Raw genomic sequence first — 19782 nt, forward strand, 5'->3', positions numbered from 1 at the left:
TAATTTCTCGTAAGTTTGAAGACTTCATCGACTCAGTTTCTCACAAACCTGTACCAGGTTTCTCAAACCCGAGATTCGTTCGTTCATTATACTGAAAACAAGCAAGAAATTCGCATTTCATCCCTCAATGCGTCAAATTCCGGTCACCGAAAGCATTCAATGCTATCAGGATCTCATCTAGTCGACTGACAAATCCATAATAAAGTATATCCATCACGAGTCGGCGTCAGCCATCGCCATTACCCTTTCCAGAGTGGTAGGAGTCACGGTTGGAGGTCGAAATAATTCCCGGAAGTAACGCGCGTCGACGGACAGATAAACTTTCCCTCCAATTCGAATCCAATCAGCGGATCGTCTGTCGATCGCGTAGCTACGTCGTCGCCGAGGGGAAATCCAGGATATTATTCATGTGCCGGCGACATGTGGCCCCGTGGTCAATGCGGAGGCAATATAACTTTTTTTTTCATCTTTCTCTTTCTCTCTCTATCTTTCTCTCTCATCTCGTCGAGTCCATATTCCGACATCGTTCGTACGGTTCCGCGGTCGGGTCTCTTGCGACACGACGGTTCTTTATTAGCTCCTATTTTTTGTTATAATGAAGGCGGGAAAATTTTTCATGCCGCGGCTTGAGGATTGAGACTCTGTGGCCGGAACGTTCCGAGCGTGGTGATGAGCTTCGGATTTGTGGATGAGCTTCTCTTGGTAAAACGAATCCTGGTCGATAGAGTAATTTTGTCAAAGTAAAATTGTTCGAATTTTGTATCTTTTTTTTAAATAATTATTGTTAGGAAAAGTGGTTTTAGTTTGCGGTCTTAGCTTTGGTAAGCCTCTTTGGGCGAAGGAAATTCTGGTTGATGAAGTGATTTTGTAAAAGTAGAATTGCGCGAGTTTTATAGTTCTCTTTATTTCTTTAATAGTTATCGTTAAGAAACTGGTTGTAGTCGCGGTGAATTGCGTTGATTTAAACTTCATTTCTTATAATTCCAAGCTATATTTCAATCCACTATTAAATTTCCTTTAAAAAATATTGTTGTAACTGTAAAGTATAATTCGTTGCTTGCGGGAATATCATCTTGAGAATAAATTATTCGAAAATACAGCTTTCATACGAATCACAAATTGCGTGGATAATAGGGAATTTTACATCCTCTTTGTATCGAAGAAATACGTACAACTCTGATTGGTCGATGAATACATTCATAGAATATATATAATAATTACACACAAGTACTTGTTGCATCGTATTTGTGTGTCACAAATTTCTATATTTTATTGATTTTCGTTTGCATAATTGTACTCGCAATTTTATAGTATTCGTTCGATTCTATATTGCTTTCATACGCAAAATAGATAGATGCAATTTGTCTCATAAATCAGAATTTGAATGGGAGCTATGAACTTCTCCCTCTGTCACGTTAAAAAGCTATACTTTTTTTATCGCTTGAAGCAACGTCATGATTTCCTCAAGAATACTTGGCAGAATATGCAGATCTATTCAAATACAAGATAGAGAAATTTTGCATTAAGCATCGCAATTTGCTCCTCGTAGGGGAATATCGTTTGCATAAATCACGCGTTGCGATTTTGGAAAACAAGTTCCGGCGTTCGATTAATTTCAACACCTCCTTCCTCTACTCGCCTGCGAGTTATGCTTCGAAACAATTTTTCCTCCTTTTTTTTTTCTACACACATTTTCATCGTTCCCCGTACAATACCGTTGCGAATTATTTTTCGATTCATTCGCGATTCGTGGATAAAACAAACTGCCGAAAGCTACTAAAATTGATTTATTTCGATACACGTCTGGAAAAATATTCAAACGCGCCGCTGGAAATTTATCTAAAAATTATCCGACCTTCGTCTTTCCTTCGAACAATCAACTACCATTTTTCTGTACCGTTTTGTGCATCGTTCTTTTATTCTCGAAATACAGCAGTGCGACAAAATCTATTTTCATTCGTCGTAAGAACGTATCAGTCGTCCTTGTTAAAAGATGAATTATTACTTCGATACATTTTGTAACAGGTTAACTTTTTGACGGCAATAAAATTGCACAGACGATAAATGTAATATAAAAAACTCTTCATTTCCAGTTTCAATTTAAAATACATTTTTCCCGATATAAAATAAAAAACCATGCATATTAATTTATCGACAATGGCGGAATTTGCAAAGTGGAAAATAAAAACAGAATAATTAAACTTACACGTCACACCCTCGATATATCGAACTAAATTGGAAATATTTTCAGCGACCACGATAGCGCATCAAATTTCTGCCAACGAATAATAACACGAATTTTATATAAAGAATGAAAATAAAAGCTATCAGGCTCTGGAAAATGACAATTAGAATATACGAAGATCACTATGTCCGGGTAATTACGATGCGATCCAAAAAATGGCAACACGACATGGGAAAGAACAAATCGAAGATACAAAGCTAAATCTTTACTCTATGTAATTTCGATTGAATTTATCACGTAAAATCACTTTTTTTATCGATTGAACAATAATTATTGGGACACACTGTGCGCAGTATAATTTATGAATTTTAAATGGCTATTTTATGGAAATCGAATGATTAAGCTGTTCGATGATTTTCAGCTGAAAACGACGCAATAATAAAGAAGCAGGCGGGAGGAATAATAAAATTTTCGTTACAATGAGACACGTAATTGGCAACGAGGTGTTGCAAATAAATAAAATAGATTTAAAAAATATTGAAATAAAGCATTGTTTGAAAAAGGTCCAGCGTAAATGCTGTGGTTTGGTATTCGAGTGAGTAAATTATTCGTTGATAGTGAATGTGGGCCTCGATAAATAATTTCTCTTGTGCACGATAGAAATCGCGAATCGATGAAATTATTCCGTAGAAATCTGATAATTATTTTTTTCCCACCACTCGTTTAACAACGTGAATATGGCGCGCGATTTATTGTGTAATATTAGTACGAAATTCTCTGTATTTATTGAAATACGTTCCATTAAATTTCAATCAATTTTTTCACGTACACACATGCACGGGTGGAATGCGTTTTTCATTAAAGTTCGGTGTATTCAGTTTCATTTTGGAATGCAAAGGACTCGAGTAGAATTTTAATGTTTTAATTATTTGGTAATTTCATTCCGTTTCGAAATTGTTTTTCAGATGCTTGCGTGAGATTTTTTGAATTTAATCCTCCAATAATCAAGCATCTTTCTACGAATGTCATTTGTCTATCATTCGTAATTAGTTTCAAAAATATCGTAACAGTCGATTCGTCCAATTATTATTCTCCTTAATTAGAGATTTTCTAATATGAAAGCTGGCTGTTCAAAAATCGCTATTTTTGGACCTCGTAACGAACGAAAAATATTCTCGTAGGATATTTAAAGGCATTATAAATTTCTAAGTTTCTGGGATTGCAAATTTGAATATACTTGGAATTTCAAATTCCAAACCTACGATATAGAAAATTCTACATTATGGAAATTTGAGGCCGTCAATTTTTGAGACCTCGTATTTCAAGTTTGGGAAATTTCGAATCCCATGTTGTTGATATTCTAAATGCTATTCTAAGTTCATTTGACGATTATTGGTTGTTACACGTTTCGGTTACTAAATTCGCATAAAAATGATCATCCGGATCAATCTCAAAATTTCTCACGTTTAATATTTCACGATGGAAATTCTAATGCAGCTACAGAGTAATTATTCATCTACATCGACGTAATAATTCTTCGGGAATTCTGCAGATACATCGACCAAAGTTTGAAAGCGAGCAAATCCAAAATCCCAGTAGATCGTTGCTACATGAAAACAATAGCCAACAACAAGTACTTGCGGTACTTTGGATTCGCTCGATTCCAAACTTCAATCTCGTTAACAGCAAAATTTCTAAAAGAATTATTTCGTGGATGCATCGATATTAGAAATTCTTTCCAATTTTTCAACTCTGCCATCGCATTTCGGATTTTTCGCTCGCAAGGTTCAAAAATGTCCATTTTCTTAACATCCTCCTTTCAAAGAAATTTAATGGCCATTAAAAGATAAAGTTCATCGAGCCAGGAATCACGTCCTCGTCGGCCATTCTATTAGACGACACTGGCTCTGCTAAGTGTAACGTAATCTCGGTACCTGAGCATCGCGACGCCTCGTTAACGACGCCACGAGATAATCGATATCCACCTACGGAACAGAGCATCTATCGGATCGTGGCCAGAGCTTTTGAGACTGCGTTCGAGATGAATCGACCCTCGAGTGCTGGCAACTGATTTTAATGCCTACTTCGACCAAACCAACCATAGACTGTGTCGAGTTACCTTTGCTTCTAAGATTTAGAATATTCTAACTTCTACTGAAAATTATGAATACCTGTTGCTAGTTTCTTTTTTTATTAATAACAAGCAACGGAATCGATATTATTGCTACCGTGAAGTGTTATGAATTTTCCACATTTTCTTTTTTTTATAGTTTATTTTGGTTTTTACAATTTGTCCTGAAGGACATTTGGTAAAGTGTTATATCTCATTGGTAATAAAAAAAATAAAATAAAATAAATATAGCATGTGGGTGGCTACCCCAGCGGGGTGCCAACTTCGTGTTTTCTAAATTATATCTTTTATGATTTCCACATTTGATCATCTTTATACAATTTTTAGATATCATTTAGTAATTTCGTTGTTAATAACGATAGCGGAGTTTTATATTACTGCCGTTGTGAATTTTGACGAATTTTCCAAATTTAATCGAGGTAAGAACGTATGCGATTCTTTGTCAATTTTTAAAAATTCAAATCCGCAAGAATTATGACAAATGTAATTATCGTAAACCGTAAACCAAAAATGGAGTCGTAATTGGTAAAAAATTTTCTATGACGCAAATGATTCTTCTCCCTTCGATCGAATTACTTGGAAAAAGTAGACAGCGTATTCGATTATCAGCTGATAAATCCATGATCACGATACAAGTTTCAAATTTTTCAATGTTTTTGAGTTACATACGCGATGGCCTGATATATGCTGCACACAAATTTTATCCTTATTTTCATTGGAAAAGAGAACAGAAATCCTTTTACTTGTGCCAAGTAGCACTTGCGGCTCGTTCCGTGAGAAACGAGAAACTTCTTGGTGATTAAAATTAAACGGCAAAATTGGCCGGCCACCGAAGAGGAAGGAGGCAATCCCGAATTTTCTAAACGTTTTCCACCGATTCGATTCCGCGTCCCGGAAGTCCACTCGAACTCTGATTAACTCCCGGGCGCAATCAATTATCGAGTCGAGCTAACAAATCGTCGAGTTCCCAGGAAGTTTCGCCGTATTAAAATCTGATATCGAGTCGATGTTGCCGAACGACATCCTTCTCACCGTGAAATTTTATTATTATCGTCATTTATCGTTATTTGTCAAATCGTTGGGAAATATATGACCGACGTTCACGTTCACGATCGTTATTTTTCTCGTACTTCAAACTGCAAAAAGCACGCGTCGTGATTTATTTCTCCACGATACACTGATTTTTGTTAGAAATTATTTTCTAGTATTTTATTTACGTCACGAACGAGAATCTACTATGAACTTCCAGAGTAATTTTTTCCTATCGTCGTGCAAATTGTTAATATCGATAAACCGTTGTTCGAAGAAAATTATGTAGTATCGGGATACTACTAATAATAAATGACAGTTTATTTAAGAATATATGGATTGATACAGATGTTGATTAGGTAGGCGAGGTTTAGTATGGTTCGTGTTTCTAACCGTCGCCAGCGGTCCGCCGGCGTCGTATACCAATAGTCTCATCTTCCCGACGAAATATACAACGTATCGACGAGTGTATGGTTCTAGAGTTACGAGTTCCAGAAACTTCGATTGAGGTCTGTTTAATTTCACAAAGAAGCCTACGTGATCTTCGGCACGTGCGGTGGCGTGATCCTAGGGTAGTCTCCCCAAAAGACAAAGAATCGGTCTGAGATAGTCATTCTCAATGGAACATTCTAACTGATCAGTCGTATTCGAAAACTCTATCTGTACGGTCGCATCTAAATCAGTCTCAAGCGAACATTCTATCTGACCAGTGGCATTTACAAAGTCTCATCCGAACATTCATACTGCACATATCGAGAATTGTCAGAAGTCGAGTGGAATCACTAACTGTATTTATCACGAAACAAGTTGTGACGTCTTTACAATCATTTACCTTGTTGTTAAAAATACATGTTATCTTAACCTGTTAACACAGTGTCAAATTTATCGAACCACCCCTGTTATCCTAATCGAAACACGGGGAACGACTACTTCGCGGCGTCGATTACACGAATCGTAGTGAGAACTTACGCCTCTCGCTGACGCATTTTCCTCGCGACCGTGTCACACACCTAAGAGGACCCAGATAGTAACCAGATAGGCCGAACACCCCGCATATCGCGCCTGTTGAAACAATAACTAAACGAGCCCCCTCCAAAGGGACTAGATTCTCCGCAGAAGGACCTTCCTGAACTAGCGTTAAGTCAGTCCGCTCTAGCATCTCGAATCAGTCTGTCTTAATATTCCGAACCACACTGTTGTAACCGTCACTCCGTCAGATTTCTACAATAAATATCATTGTCGCATACAAAGTCTATTTTCTTCACCCTGTTTGTGAAAGAATCGTTTCGTTCGAACCGCGACGCGAGGAGATTACCGGCGATCCGTTAATTCCGCGATCGGTCGTAACAATAGGAAATGATGGTTATTTCACGTGAACTAGTCGCGATAACGTACTATACTTTAGACAACTCATTAATTAATTTGCAACTCTCGTCACAACGGATCCAACCTCTTCCTCTCTCTCTCCCTCTCTCTCACGCGGACCACACTCTCTCGACGACGCAACTCGCACTCTCTAACTTCTCGATTCACACTCTCTGACTTCTCCATTGACACTGACTGTGAGTTTGTCTCTCCGCCTTAGCATCCCTTTGGCTTAGTCTCGCCAGACCAGTAGCCAGACTCACGTAGGCCCTTTTTTCCACGAAACTCTTCGGCCAAAGGACCGACGACACATTGATGGGCCTGTTGGCACCTCGGCTCGCGACAATGTTTATGGTTTACCCGATATTTTTAGGCCTTTTGTCCACGATACTACAATTAAGAAATAAAATGGATTATTAAATAGTGATTATTGTATACGTAAATTGTTACGATTCAGTGTCTGTTACAATCTTCGTATTTTTTCAATTTTTTGATCGTATTGTAACGTTGCTTGATAATACCAATCCGTAGAGTCTCGTTTACTATAGAACTAGTTATAGTCTACAAAAGGTTGAATAGCCTATAGAAGATAAAAATGCTGAAATGTTCAATTGTGCAATTACAGGGGCGACCACCCGCGGTCGAAATAATTTGAATTTGTTAAATTACGGCAATTGGTTTTTACATTGCACGGTATAGCGTCATCAAGTCATTGAGACAAGATTTTTCCTGGGTGGGTGGATAATTGGCAAATAGCCCTCTATTTCTCAATTATTCCGTATCAGCGGTGCTCACGCTGCGCCGCATTAGAAATAACGAGATTATTATCATTAACGTTCTGATTGGATTAATGGACCCTCGAAGTCGCCGTTCTGCCATTGCCTCTTTAAATGTTTACCGTTCGGTCCGTGAAAATGACGATCGCGAATTAAACCAGCTCAGCCATTTCCCGTAACCTGATATTTGCTGACATAATAAAGAAGATATTATTAGGGGAATAACTAGTTTGTTCAAACTAAAGAACAAAGTACTTTGATCTACTTTATTTAGAGTTTATCGTATATTTATATCTATTGATAGTTCTGTCGTATCGTTGAAAATGTGGTGGAAGAATTTTATTTCGAAGCTTCTATCGTGCTATTTTCAAGTGTTTTGATGAAACCTAAACTACCAGACAAACTTAAAACATTTGAATGTGCAAAATTGTGAAGAACTTCATCTTATTTTCGTGATTGTTTCGTCGTGATTTGATTGTTTCAAATTAAATGCACTAATGGTCTATTAGTTTTCTTGTGATATGTATAATTTTATGTGCTAGATTAGGTTATGTGTAGGTTAGGTTATGTTGTATGTGAGTATCATGTGTGTGCGCGGCGTATCAAAAATAAATGAATGTAAAGTCGGTTAACAGTCGGGTATGGTAGAAGGTGCTGAGACGCGTGCGAGTGTGTATCGATGAATATCTTTGGAATCGTTAATCAAATACATACATAACTATTCTAATATAAATTCCAAGTGTAAATTTAGTGTTCGTATACCATTATCTCTGCTATTAAGATCCAAAATTCTCAACATGTATATTAAACTTTACATATAAGGTTTATACATTCAACGCTATATTAAACGCATCTAATAGTTAAATGCACTAATAAGTAGGTACTATTGTCTAGAGAATGGGCTACTTTACCCCAAATAAGAATTCAACTTCGTTAATTCCCTCTGCAAATTTAATTTGAACAAAGAAACTTAAGAAATTCGAGTACTTGGTAACCACGTGAATCGCTTTATCTCTTCCAAGCTTAAATACAAATACTAGATTTGGTCCTATCTTAGAATTTGTCAAGAATACGTATGGAAAAAACATTCAATTGCTCTGTCCCCCGCTAATATCAACCCCAAGTAGAATTTCACCCTACTCGATTCATCCCTGCGGTCCATTTCACAGAAAAATTTCCCGCCCGCAAAGCAGTCGTCAAAAAACTATATAAGACATTCAAACGTATGTAAACACGAGACAGCATAAGAAGATCAGGAAAGCTAAAAAGCGCATTAACAAATCAATTAGAATGTCCCAAGGGAGTAGCCAAACGTTGAAGTAACCCCAGTGATCCGTAAGTTCGTTTGGCTGACCTCTTCTCATCACTTTTTGCCGCTCGAATCAAAGAATCTTAATGGTAATGCCGTCGATTGGCCCATTTACCAGCTCCACCGTGCTCAGATTTCGCCACGCGAAAGGACATCCCTTCGACCCTCCTTTCTCCAATCCCTCCATCTTCTTCTTCTTCGTCGCTTCTCATCTTTTTTTTCCCTCTTGCTTCCTCTTTTTTTGCTTTCTCGCCAGGCCACGTTCTCGAAAAGAGGAGCTCACTGATTGGAAGGCTAATCACGCGCTACTCTCCATTACATTAATTAAAACTTAACTCTCAACTTCGCCCGGTTACCAAGGCTATCTTGTCCGCCTGCCTGCAACATTCTCCGGCTCTTTCAAGCCGCGACGCTCGTTTTGTCCCCGTGTCAGTGGTTGTCAACTTTCCTCCAACGTTTGCGTGTCAATAAGGGGACAGCATGCTGGTTCGTTGAGTTATGGCACGGTTTCAGGGGGACTGTCGAGTTGCACGTTTGATCGAGTTTCATTCTCGAGGCTAGACATCGTGGCGTGGGTCGCGGTGATCTAAGTTTCAAATTGATATCGGAACGTTCGGTTGAGAATGTTTAACACTCGGGTAATCGCGAATACGTGGTGCACTTTTGAGAAGAAACTGTGCATTTTGAGTCATTCGACGAGGTAGTTGTATGTTTGAGACAATTTACCAGATGGAATTTTCTGCTTTGTTAATATAGGAGATTTTTTTACTTTTTGGATCTCGTTCATTTTTGTATTTAGGAATTTTCAATTTTCGAGTATCAAACTACACGTCTTTCGGGTTTCGATCATACAAACGTTCAAAGTCTTTTTCAGGGAAAAATTTCTAGACACCTTTTAGTACTTCGATCTCTTTGATTTTCAGATTTTTAAGCAGGCTACTTTCTTCAATAATCAAGTTCCTCAACTTGCAAAGTTTCAACTAGTTGAATAATGTTCTTTAGTGCTTTTCAAATTTCCAAATACTTTAATTTCCTATTACGTTGGATTTCTTTAATTATTATTGAATTATCTAATAATGCAATTTCTCCTGCTGTCCAATTCCCTCGCAATAGTGATTATCCCACGTTCTAATTTTCCAATTATCAGAATTCCTAATCCGAATATTCCAGATCCTCGATTTCCTAATTTTCTAGTTCCCTAAATTTCCTAGCTCAGAGCCTCGGAAATACTAACGATTCGCTAATTTTTCATTTACCAAACTTTCTCAATTTTCATACAAAAGCCTAATTTTCCTGTAGAAATTTAATACATGCGATAAATTAATTTTATGGCGAGAAAAGTAACTGGAAAGTGAATTTGTCGCATTGTAGTAAATTTATACTGTTGCACCGAAGACGTATTTTCTCAACGCCATTAAGTATACGAGTGCATCGATCGATATTTCTACTTGAACGCCTGTCTGACTCTAAACGCCCATTTCTACTGCTCGTCCCTTTACCAGATGTAAGATGCTAATATAAACTACTTACGTTTCCTCTCGTGTAAATTTGAAACTGACGATTATTTAATATATTCTTAAATTAACAGCGCGTCAGCATTTTATCATTCTACTTCACTTCACTATGAAGCTAAATGTTTATAATGGAAAAGAAGAAAAAAAAAAAAAGAAAAAGATACTTGTAATGGATGCAATATTAGTATGAAAGGAATTACGTAAAATTGGCTATGAAGGTGCATGAAAAATTGTTTTACAGTTTTAACATATCAGTTTCCTGGATTTGAAGGAAATTTTCAATTTCTATGTTTCTCATCTTTCTAAAAATTTACTAATTACTCTTATTAAGAGTACTGTCACCAGTCGTTTTGCAGTTCTTAAAATCACGTTGGTTTAGGAATCTAAAAGACTATGACAGCTCGGTAAATTCGTATCCTAATAATTTACAGTATTTCAATTGCATTTAAAATATCAATTTTATTTCGATCGGTCGTTAAAAAACAGGAATTAAATTAGACAAAGTAATTTCCAACAAACTTTCGTTGGATTCGTCGATGGAAAGAAAAAGTACAAAGGGGAACTGGGTAAAATCGAGCCTCGAGTATCGAACCGGAGAGACTGACGCTTCCGGTGCAACCCGCTGACCTTCCGCCACGCTTTTCGTGCGTTTTACACGGTCGACGCTCGACGAAACGCTAAAAATTAAGCGCCCCAACGCTGTACACGCGTTCTCTGTTGTAATCCTCGTGAAAGTTTTTCCCGCTTTGCTTTCTCGACGTTTTCAACTCGCAACGACCGTTTATGATTTTTCCCCAAAGCTGTACTAACACTGAGATTTACATTTCCTAGTATTTAGGTTAATTTCCCCCACTCGAGCATTATCGTACCGGTAACGTGATTCCTTGGTTTACAGAAAATCTGCTCTTTTCTCTTCGAACGTGTAACAGTTTTCTTGAAATAATTTTTGCGAATAATAGAGAGAAAATTATTTAATGTGATAAATTATGAAAAATGATAATATTCTGTATTCTGTACTATACAATTTTCTACATATCTCACATTCTATATTATACATGCAATAGAGTGCGTTTTCTATATCTCAAATTTTACGAAAAATTCAAAATCCAGATCAAAATGATAATCAAAATTATCAAAAATGATAATATTCTGTATTCTGTACTGTATAATTTTCTACATATCTCACATTCTATATTATACATGCAATAGAGTGCGTTTTCTATATCTCAAATTTGACGAAAAATTCAAAATCCAGATCAAAATGATAATCAAAATTATAAAAAATGATAATATTCTGTATTCTGTACTGTACAATTTTCTACGTATCTCACATTCTATATTATACATGCAATAGAGTGCGTTTTCTATATCTCAAATTTGACGAAAAATTCAAAATCCAGATCAAAATGATAATCAAAATTATAAAAAATGATAATATTCTGTATTCTGTACTGTACAATTTTCTACGTATCTCACATTCTATATTATACATGCAATAGAGTGCGTTCTCTATATCTCAAATTTTACGAAAAATTCAAAATCCAGATCAAAATGATAATCAAAATTATCAAAAATGATAATATTCTGTATTCTGTACTATACAATTTTCTACATATCTCACATTCTATATTATACATGCAATAGAGTGCGTTTTCTATATCTCAAATTTGACGAAAAATTCAAAATCCAGATCAAAATTTCTCAAGTAGAAAGGGGGTGTAATAGAAAGACCTGTAAAACAGTGACCTACTTGAACATAAGAAAGCTAAAACTTCGAACACCAAGACGCCGTAAAATCGAGGAATAAGATAGGCAAAAAAGGAGAGAGAACTACGGAGAAGAGGACGAAAGAACGACAAGGGAATTAGGATCCTGAGGAATTTCAGAAGAACCGCCATTTTGCTGGATTTTCGCGGTTCCCGACGATGGCTGATCCTTCGTCGTACGGCGCCATCTATTCCAGGACGGCGAGCAACGATACCCGGCCAAATAGAATTTTCGCAAAGTGCACGAAATGATCTCGCTAACCTTCTCTTTCCCCTCATTCTTCTTCGGCGCGGATATTAAGGTCACTCAGGAATATAAGAATCTCACAGAGAGAGGGAAAAGATAAAACGAAACGGAATAAAGGATCCTCATCTTGGGTCGCGTCTTATCGTTGATTATACTACTTTGCCCCGGAGTTTCATCGTCCCGCAGCCTTCCAGGGTTTCACGCGCTAAGAGAGCAAATAAACGAAATTCTGATAAACAATTTCGGAATATTTCATTCGGGTCCGCCTCGAACCGCGACCGCAAACCGCGTTTCCGTCAACATGAAATTTAGACGGCCAGGAAAATGAAAAGATATTTAATATCAAACGAAATGACACGTAATACTAATGGCGGAATAAAATGACGAAAAGTCGATGACGTATCGTTTGGTGCCCAAGGGGCTGATTTTCATAGTCACTGACGATGGGATCAATTATTGTGAATTTGAAATTATATAAATGACAATCTTCGGTAACTCGTGCCAGGTTTCGAATAATTTGTTCTTTCGATTAATTTTGAAGAACTATTGCTTGTAACCAATTTTTAATTGCATTCGTAAATTACTTCCCATTCCGTGATATTTGTCTTCTGGAAATTACGGAAGCTAATTAAATTCGCTATTTTTTTTCAAACTCTAATTATAAATGTTATAAAAAAATGTTGCTCTTAACTAATTTCCTCCCTTCATCGATGGAATTATATAATAGATACATAACAACTAAAAATACTCTTACCTTTTAGATTCCACTGCAATGGAAAAGTGTCAGAAAAGCCTAAAAATCCTGAATTTATAACATCTTCCTATTTTACGAACCCTTTTCTTTGAATTACGCCTTTTTAACTTTCCACGCTCTGAAATAGCGATCGGTGGGAAAAATTCTCTAGAATTTTCTGTATACGTTCCTCTTACACGTTCTTAAAAATTTCTCGGAATTCTCTGGTATCGAGTGAGGTTTTCTAATGTCTGAAGCGGAAATTCTCGTCTCTGGCCCGGAAGAAAAAGAAATTTCTATGCGAGGAGGAGGCACTCTTTCCCTGGCGGTAGCAGCTTATCGGTGATCGTCGCGGCTTAAAGGCGACGTTGAACGAAGCGCGCCCTGAGCTTCAACGCGATACCGGCGAGGACAGAAAGCGGCGACGCGCGTAGATACTGTCTGCTCGTACGACAGCGAACGCTCTCTCCGCGAAATTGGATCCTGGTCGTGGCGTAAGTTGCGGATAACGAGTGCTTGGATTTCGGGATTGGTGTATGTGGAATCGATAGTCGAACCGTGGAACCCACTCACTTCTCTGCATTTCGCAACCAGATATTTTTCAATCAAATCCACTGGATTTTTCCGTATAGTAACGTGACGCGATATGTGGAACAATTTTGTGCAAGTCTTTTTTGTGCTACTAATAGGGATTTCGATTTACAAAGCATGCGACAAATTGCAAAATGACAAAGATAATTGCACAAAAATTATACCGTGACTTCTTCAAACATCTTTAAACACATATAAAGAATTTCAAGTTCTTCGAGTTACAATCGTCTACAAAATTTGTATCCGATAAGTCAATTAAAAATGTTGCCTCCAAATGGAAAACTTTGAAAATAATTCTCGTTCCTTGACGGTGAAATATCGCTATGAAATAAAGATGTTCCGTCAAACGTCTCCAAACTTCGTTCAACCCTCTTCAGCTCTTAATAAACCTCCGGTAAACCCAAATTACCCGCTCCCTGACGGTAAAATATTAAAAGAATTTCGCGTAAAGATACAATACATCCTCAAACATTTTCAAATCTCATCCAACCTGAGCTCCTAATAAAACTCCCCAGAGATGCCTCTCGTTCCCTGACAGGAAAATATTAACATCCATCATAATATCGTGATACACACGAGTCCTTGGATCATCCCCTCCCACTTAACCTGGAACCCTTCCGCCGCGGAATTTCGCCGGAGAAACGTTTTATACCGTGCTGTCGGTTGGCACGTCGCCTGGAGCGCTTTGTCGGAGGGTCCGGCCAACGAAGGGTGCAGTTAATTAATAAAAGCTCGGTGGCAGAGGGTCGGGGGTGGTGTCGGGGGCTGACGCGGATAAAGGGACGCGAAATACGATCCGTGCATCGCTTCATATCGACGGCCGCCTGTCGATACCTAGCCAAACGTTCGTACACGCGCGTACACACACACACACACACGAGGCAGACTATATCTCACTTGCAATTCAAACGAGAGAGAGACTCACGTGTCCTGAATGAGGAACTTGTCGTCTTTGGTCTCGATGCAGCGGCCCTTGCTGGTCATCATGGACCCGTTCACAGTCACCAGCCCCTCGATCCCCGATTGAAACCAATGGCCGTTCCACTGCGCCGGAAACTCGCAACCTGCAACACACACATGCCGAAATATACACACCTGGTCGACGGAGTTTTACATTTTTTTCATATGGCCGACAGTCGATAAATAAAAGCGCGGGATATAATCTGGCCTCGAGAATATGCAAACAGCAGGATAGTAGGAAGAGATAGAAGAAGAGATGAAAAGGACAGACTGTTATAGAGTGATAGGCTCTTTTGTGAGAGAGATTCGGAAGGTGGTTAAATATTGTTGGGTTTGGCTGCTTCTGTTTCTTGCTTTTCGTTGGTCAGTTTTCCTTTGTGCGTGGTATACAAGATCAGTTAGTTCATTGGGTTATTACTGTCGTTACAACTGTCGATTTTTATGCATTTGTGAGAAATTGGAAGATGCGAAAATGTATAAAATTCAGATAATACGCTAAACTGGTCAGTGAAAGAAATTCCTGTTTAGGTTCCTGTGTAGGATATTTATAAAGGAATGAATCGCATTAATTTTTCTTATTTGAAAAATAAGCGTTGTTTGGTTGTTATAGTATGTTATGCGCATGTATGAGAAGCTTTGTTTTGTCAAGTTTCGATCCTTGAATTTTTATGTCCTAATATCGTTTTACATCTCAACGCAGGAAAACGCTTTTAACGTTTGAGGAAAATATCTCCATGTGTACAACTGCTACGAAAAGTGAGTGTATCAATAAGAATTAACGCAGCAATGATGAAATGACATTAAGATCAGCAAAAGGTATACATATATGATATTTTTCTGCTGTGATCCTCAAGTGATATTTTCAAATCCTGGCGAATGGACGACGTTCAATCTGTGACTTCGAATTTCATTACAATGTAATATTTCGCGGTGCGTTTATCAACAATAAAACGTAATATCCAAACGTAATGAAGTCGATTGTTCGTTCACGGGCTATTATACGAAGAATTAATACGGAATACTGTGAAACAAAGAGTTAATGCAACGAAATATTCTACACCATCCAATTTTTTTATTGCGTGTTATACTGTTTGCATTTCTAAGTAATGAGGTAAAAATTTAAATACTGTAAAATGAATCTCTTCCAGCCATTCGCGGTTAATAAATTAATTGCCATTATTAATGTGCTGCCATAGAAAAAGCAAGGATAATAATTATTCTGAATATCTGCATATAATACATAATTGCATGTACCTTTCATATGCAGGAATAATTTAATAATATAAAATAATGTATACCGTAAGAAAATATTTCTTTTCTTATTTCTACGATAAACCAACTATAAGAAGACCATTATGTCTCACTATACGTAGCTACGATAATTTAAAAAATAAAATCACAGTAATTCAATATCTCGCAAATCTTTTAATTGAAACAAATTCTTGTTGCAAAGAACGAGCAAGTGTCCATATACTTTTTCATATCACATAAATATCAATTGGATAAATAAGAGAGATCCACGCTATAGCCTTCATTAGGAGTCACGAAACGAAAATTATTAAAACGGAAGTCGTTACATCCTCCTGCTCTCGTCGACAGTACGAGGAATTATCCTTACCTCGCGGTGTCCTTTTAAGCTGGCTGCCGCCGAAAGGACCAGCGGAACGGTAATTAATTAGTAATTATATCAGAACGGGGGAAAAGCGGGAGCAGCGTCGAAACTCACCTCGATAACTTTGCTTTCTGACCTAACTCTAATTTCTGCTAATTATATCGTGGCCGTGTCTGCTTGCCTTCTCGCGACTTTCACCACTACCACGAGGACTATCGCGCGCGACAGCGGTAGTTTTACAGGGTTGGTTAGGTTAGTTACCTCTGCAGACTATCGTTTCCTCCTATTTCTTTTATGTGCTTTCTTTCAGGAGGGAATTGTCGTGCGATGGGGAGGGATCTTTATTCGTGGGTTGAAGTTGAAAGAGATTAGGGGTGAAACAGAAGGTTGTTTCGGGGGATTTTTATGGCGTGGATTGATCGGTTGCTACAGGATTAGGAACTGTTTATTCGATTTTGATTATCACGCTGCGTTTGTTTTCACGTTTAGGAAATTTTCTTGAATTATATTAAAAGCAAATTCTGTTCAAGACTATTTGTATGGTGATATCTGCCAGGTTGTTGAATAATAACGATCGAAGGGATACGGAAGAAATAATGCAAAGTTCGTGGAACAATCGTGTAGGAATTGGGAAATGTTTATTAGGTTCCAATTATTTTTATGATTCGTTAATATACCTACTATGCTACATTAATTTTCTTTCAACAATTCTGGCAACTTTCTTCGTACTTCTGCGTCGATTTTGCTTAACGCTTAAGGACTAACCAAAAATATTATTCATAACCCCAAGAAGATTAATAGCTAGTTCTATATATAGTATATACCGCCCTATGAAATTCAGATTTCAGAAAAACACGATTTCCATTTAACCTCGAAAAACCTTTCCTATATCTCAACCTTCTACAAAAACCAGTTCAATCATCGAAAAATCAGCCTTGCCCGAAAAAGTGCCATTCACTCAATCTCCACCTCGAAGACAGTTCGAACGTCGAAAGAAACGACTCGAAAAAAGGCATAAAAACCTAGCGACATCGGAAGGGAGGGATAGCCGCGGAGATGCTCTCAAGAAAATACACGTCGTAAGAGCAGCGACGTTATAAAGCAATGACGATAATGGCCGTGGAAAGCGCGGCACGGTTCGCTGAACGCGAGAACCAAACCTTCCTCCTCGTTCTGGGCGAGACGCATCGCCTAGTACATTTAAACAATTGCAGCGAATTTTCAGGCTGGTCATGGTCAATGAGTCTCTAGAAGAATGAGAAATTCGCAAAATATGACACGATTACCATGTTTCTGTCGACATTAAACTAACCTAACCTCACTCTGCAGTTTCTATGTTAAACGTCTATTTCCTCGTATCATACTGGAAGAAGCCAATCTCTTAAATCAGCTCTTTCAACTCTATATCATCGCACGGAGTAAAAACTGGGTAAAGAAGAAAGAAGTTTATGGATATAATTGAACCTAACCTCACTTTTCAACCTTAACTGGACTTCCATCTATATTTATGCATGTGCATGGTATATGCGGTCTACACATTTTCGCAAATGGTTCCCCATAAATGCGTAAAAATTCACGATCTACTCGTAACGAGTTTCCCACAAATGTATAAAAATCCGTAATGTAATTGTAGCAAATTTCAGACAATTATACAGAATTGTTGGGCATAAACAGGATTCTCACGAACGTCGAAAGACAGAATGACCAAAATCAATAGTTTCTAGTAAGAACAAAGATAATCCCATTGGAACATTCTCAGAATATTTCGGACATCCCGCTTGGCGACTGTTTTGCAAAAATGGAGAATCTCCTTAGGGAGATCGGATTATCCGGCAATCGATGCCGTTTCCACAGTCGTGTTGTCTACTTGTAGCGAAGGATTACAAGTTGAAGACGTGGCGATTAAACATTGTTTTGTCCGTGCCGTGGTATTTTGCATTTAATAAGTCCGAGTGTTTCGAAATCCTGCCAGCCGGATGGAATCTCCTCACGATTTCTCGAAACGTAATCCAACCTTTTCCTTTTCTCTTTTGCCTGCCTTTGTGTTTCTATGTTTCCGTCTACGCGTTTTTCTTAGCGCGATTACTTCGAGGTTATTGCACCAGTCGGAACACCGGGAATGTAGTTCTCGAATGGTGGTAAGCGTGCATCAAGACGATTCAAGGAATGGAGGTTTTGGACTGGTTCCGTGGTTTGTTCTGAGTTCTGCGAGAGCTGGGACGAGGGAATATCGGGATGGGTGAAATTGTTCGGCCTCGGATGAATTTTTAGAGATGCCGAAGCGTCGTTTGATGCATTCGCAAGCTGCAAGGCGATTAGGATAGATATATCTGGGCTGGGATGTTGAGGTTAGGATGATGAGAGGAATACATTTTTTAAAACGACGGTCAGGTTTTTTCATAAAGTGAAAAATGATTAAATATATAATACAATACCAAATTGTCCTTCTAAAGGTAAAGACAAAACGTCGAATAAGAGGGAACCATACGATTAATGAAACTTGGATACCCTTTATCCCCCACTTTAGATTCATTCTACGAAATGGTGTTCCGGAAACTCATCCTACAACAGAGCTGCTTTAGTCCTCTCTTATTTCCCCATAATTGTTTGCCCACGGTGCGTTCTTTATAGCGAGGATCACGACACGCGCGTTGACAGTGCGTGTTTCGTAGTTTTTAAAACGAACTGCTCCCCGTTGAACAGATGTACCGAGTGTCCCGTAATTGCCAGACCCAGAGGGCTCGTAATGTCGTAGACGGTGCATGCGACCTAATGTTTCGCGTCGAGAAGTTAGGTTAGGACATTCCTGGAAGATGTTACGAGCTGCTTGTTAATTTTCGGCACGTGATACGATCGTTTTTTTCCTGGAAATTGATCCCCTTTGAATAGAGTTTAATGAAAGGGTACTCGTTGATTTCTTGATCAGTGTAAAGCATGATGCCTACGAGTCTTGAAACAGGTAATTGGAAGGGACAATATTTTACGCTCCTTGTAATTTTAATCGAAGGTTACTAATTCTAGGATTTTTAAATTTTTTATTATACTTGACTAGTTGCAAATTTGATTGCCACTTATTCCAGGATTAGAAATTTCTAGGCTACGAATTCTCACGAAACTTGTATCACTCCGTACAAACCCCATGGTACGTTAGAAACGAGGACATAAGGAAAGACCTCGGAATACCAACGGTCAAGGAGGAGATTACCAGATTCGCAACAAGATACAGAACAAGAATAGAAACACACCCGAACCAGCTGGCAGCTGAAACGTGCAAAACAACAAATATCGCAAGAAGACTAAAAAGGAAACACCCAATAGACCTCATAAAAGATATAACTTAGAAAAAAAAAAAACGAAGCTGGCACCCCGCTGGGGGTAGCCGCCCACATGCTATATTATTTTTTATTTATATTTTTTTTTTCTTCACCAACAAGATATAACACTTTACCAAATGTCCGCAAGGACAAATTGTAAAATAACCAAAATAAAATAAAAAAAAAAAACTCGGTACAAAAGCTCCTTTAAGAAAACTTATACACTAATATAAAACTAGCAAACACCATC

The 19782-nt window shown here is 38.0% G+C and overlaps 1 protein-coding gene across 1 annotated transcript in view; it reads right to left on the minus strand.

The window, feature by feature from the left end:
- Positions 1–19782, minus strand: part of LOC132914433 (uncharacterized) — a 202586-nt gene that overhangs the window by 79973 nt on the left and 102831 nt on the right. The window contains exon 3 of the mRNA XM_060973562.1: positions 14572–14710. Coding sequence (XP_060829545.1) covers positions 14572–14710 — 139 coding nt within the window. The remainder of the gene's footprint in view (positions 1–14571; positions 14711–19782) is intronic.

The sequence above is a fragment of the Bombus pascuorum genome, chromosome 15, assembly GCF_905332965.1.
Source record: "Bombus pascuorum chromosome 15, iyBomPasc1.1, whole genome shotgun sequence".
In the NCBI taxonomy this organism is placed as follows: domain Eukaryota; kingdom Metazoa; phylum Arthropoda; class Insecta; order Hymenoptera; family Apidae; genus Bombus; species Bombus pascuorum.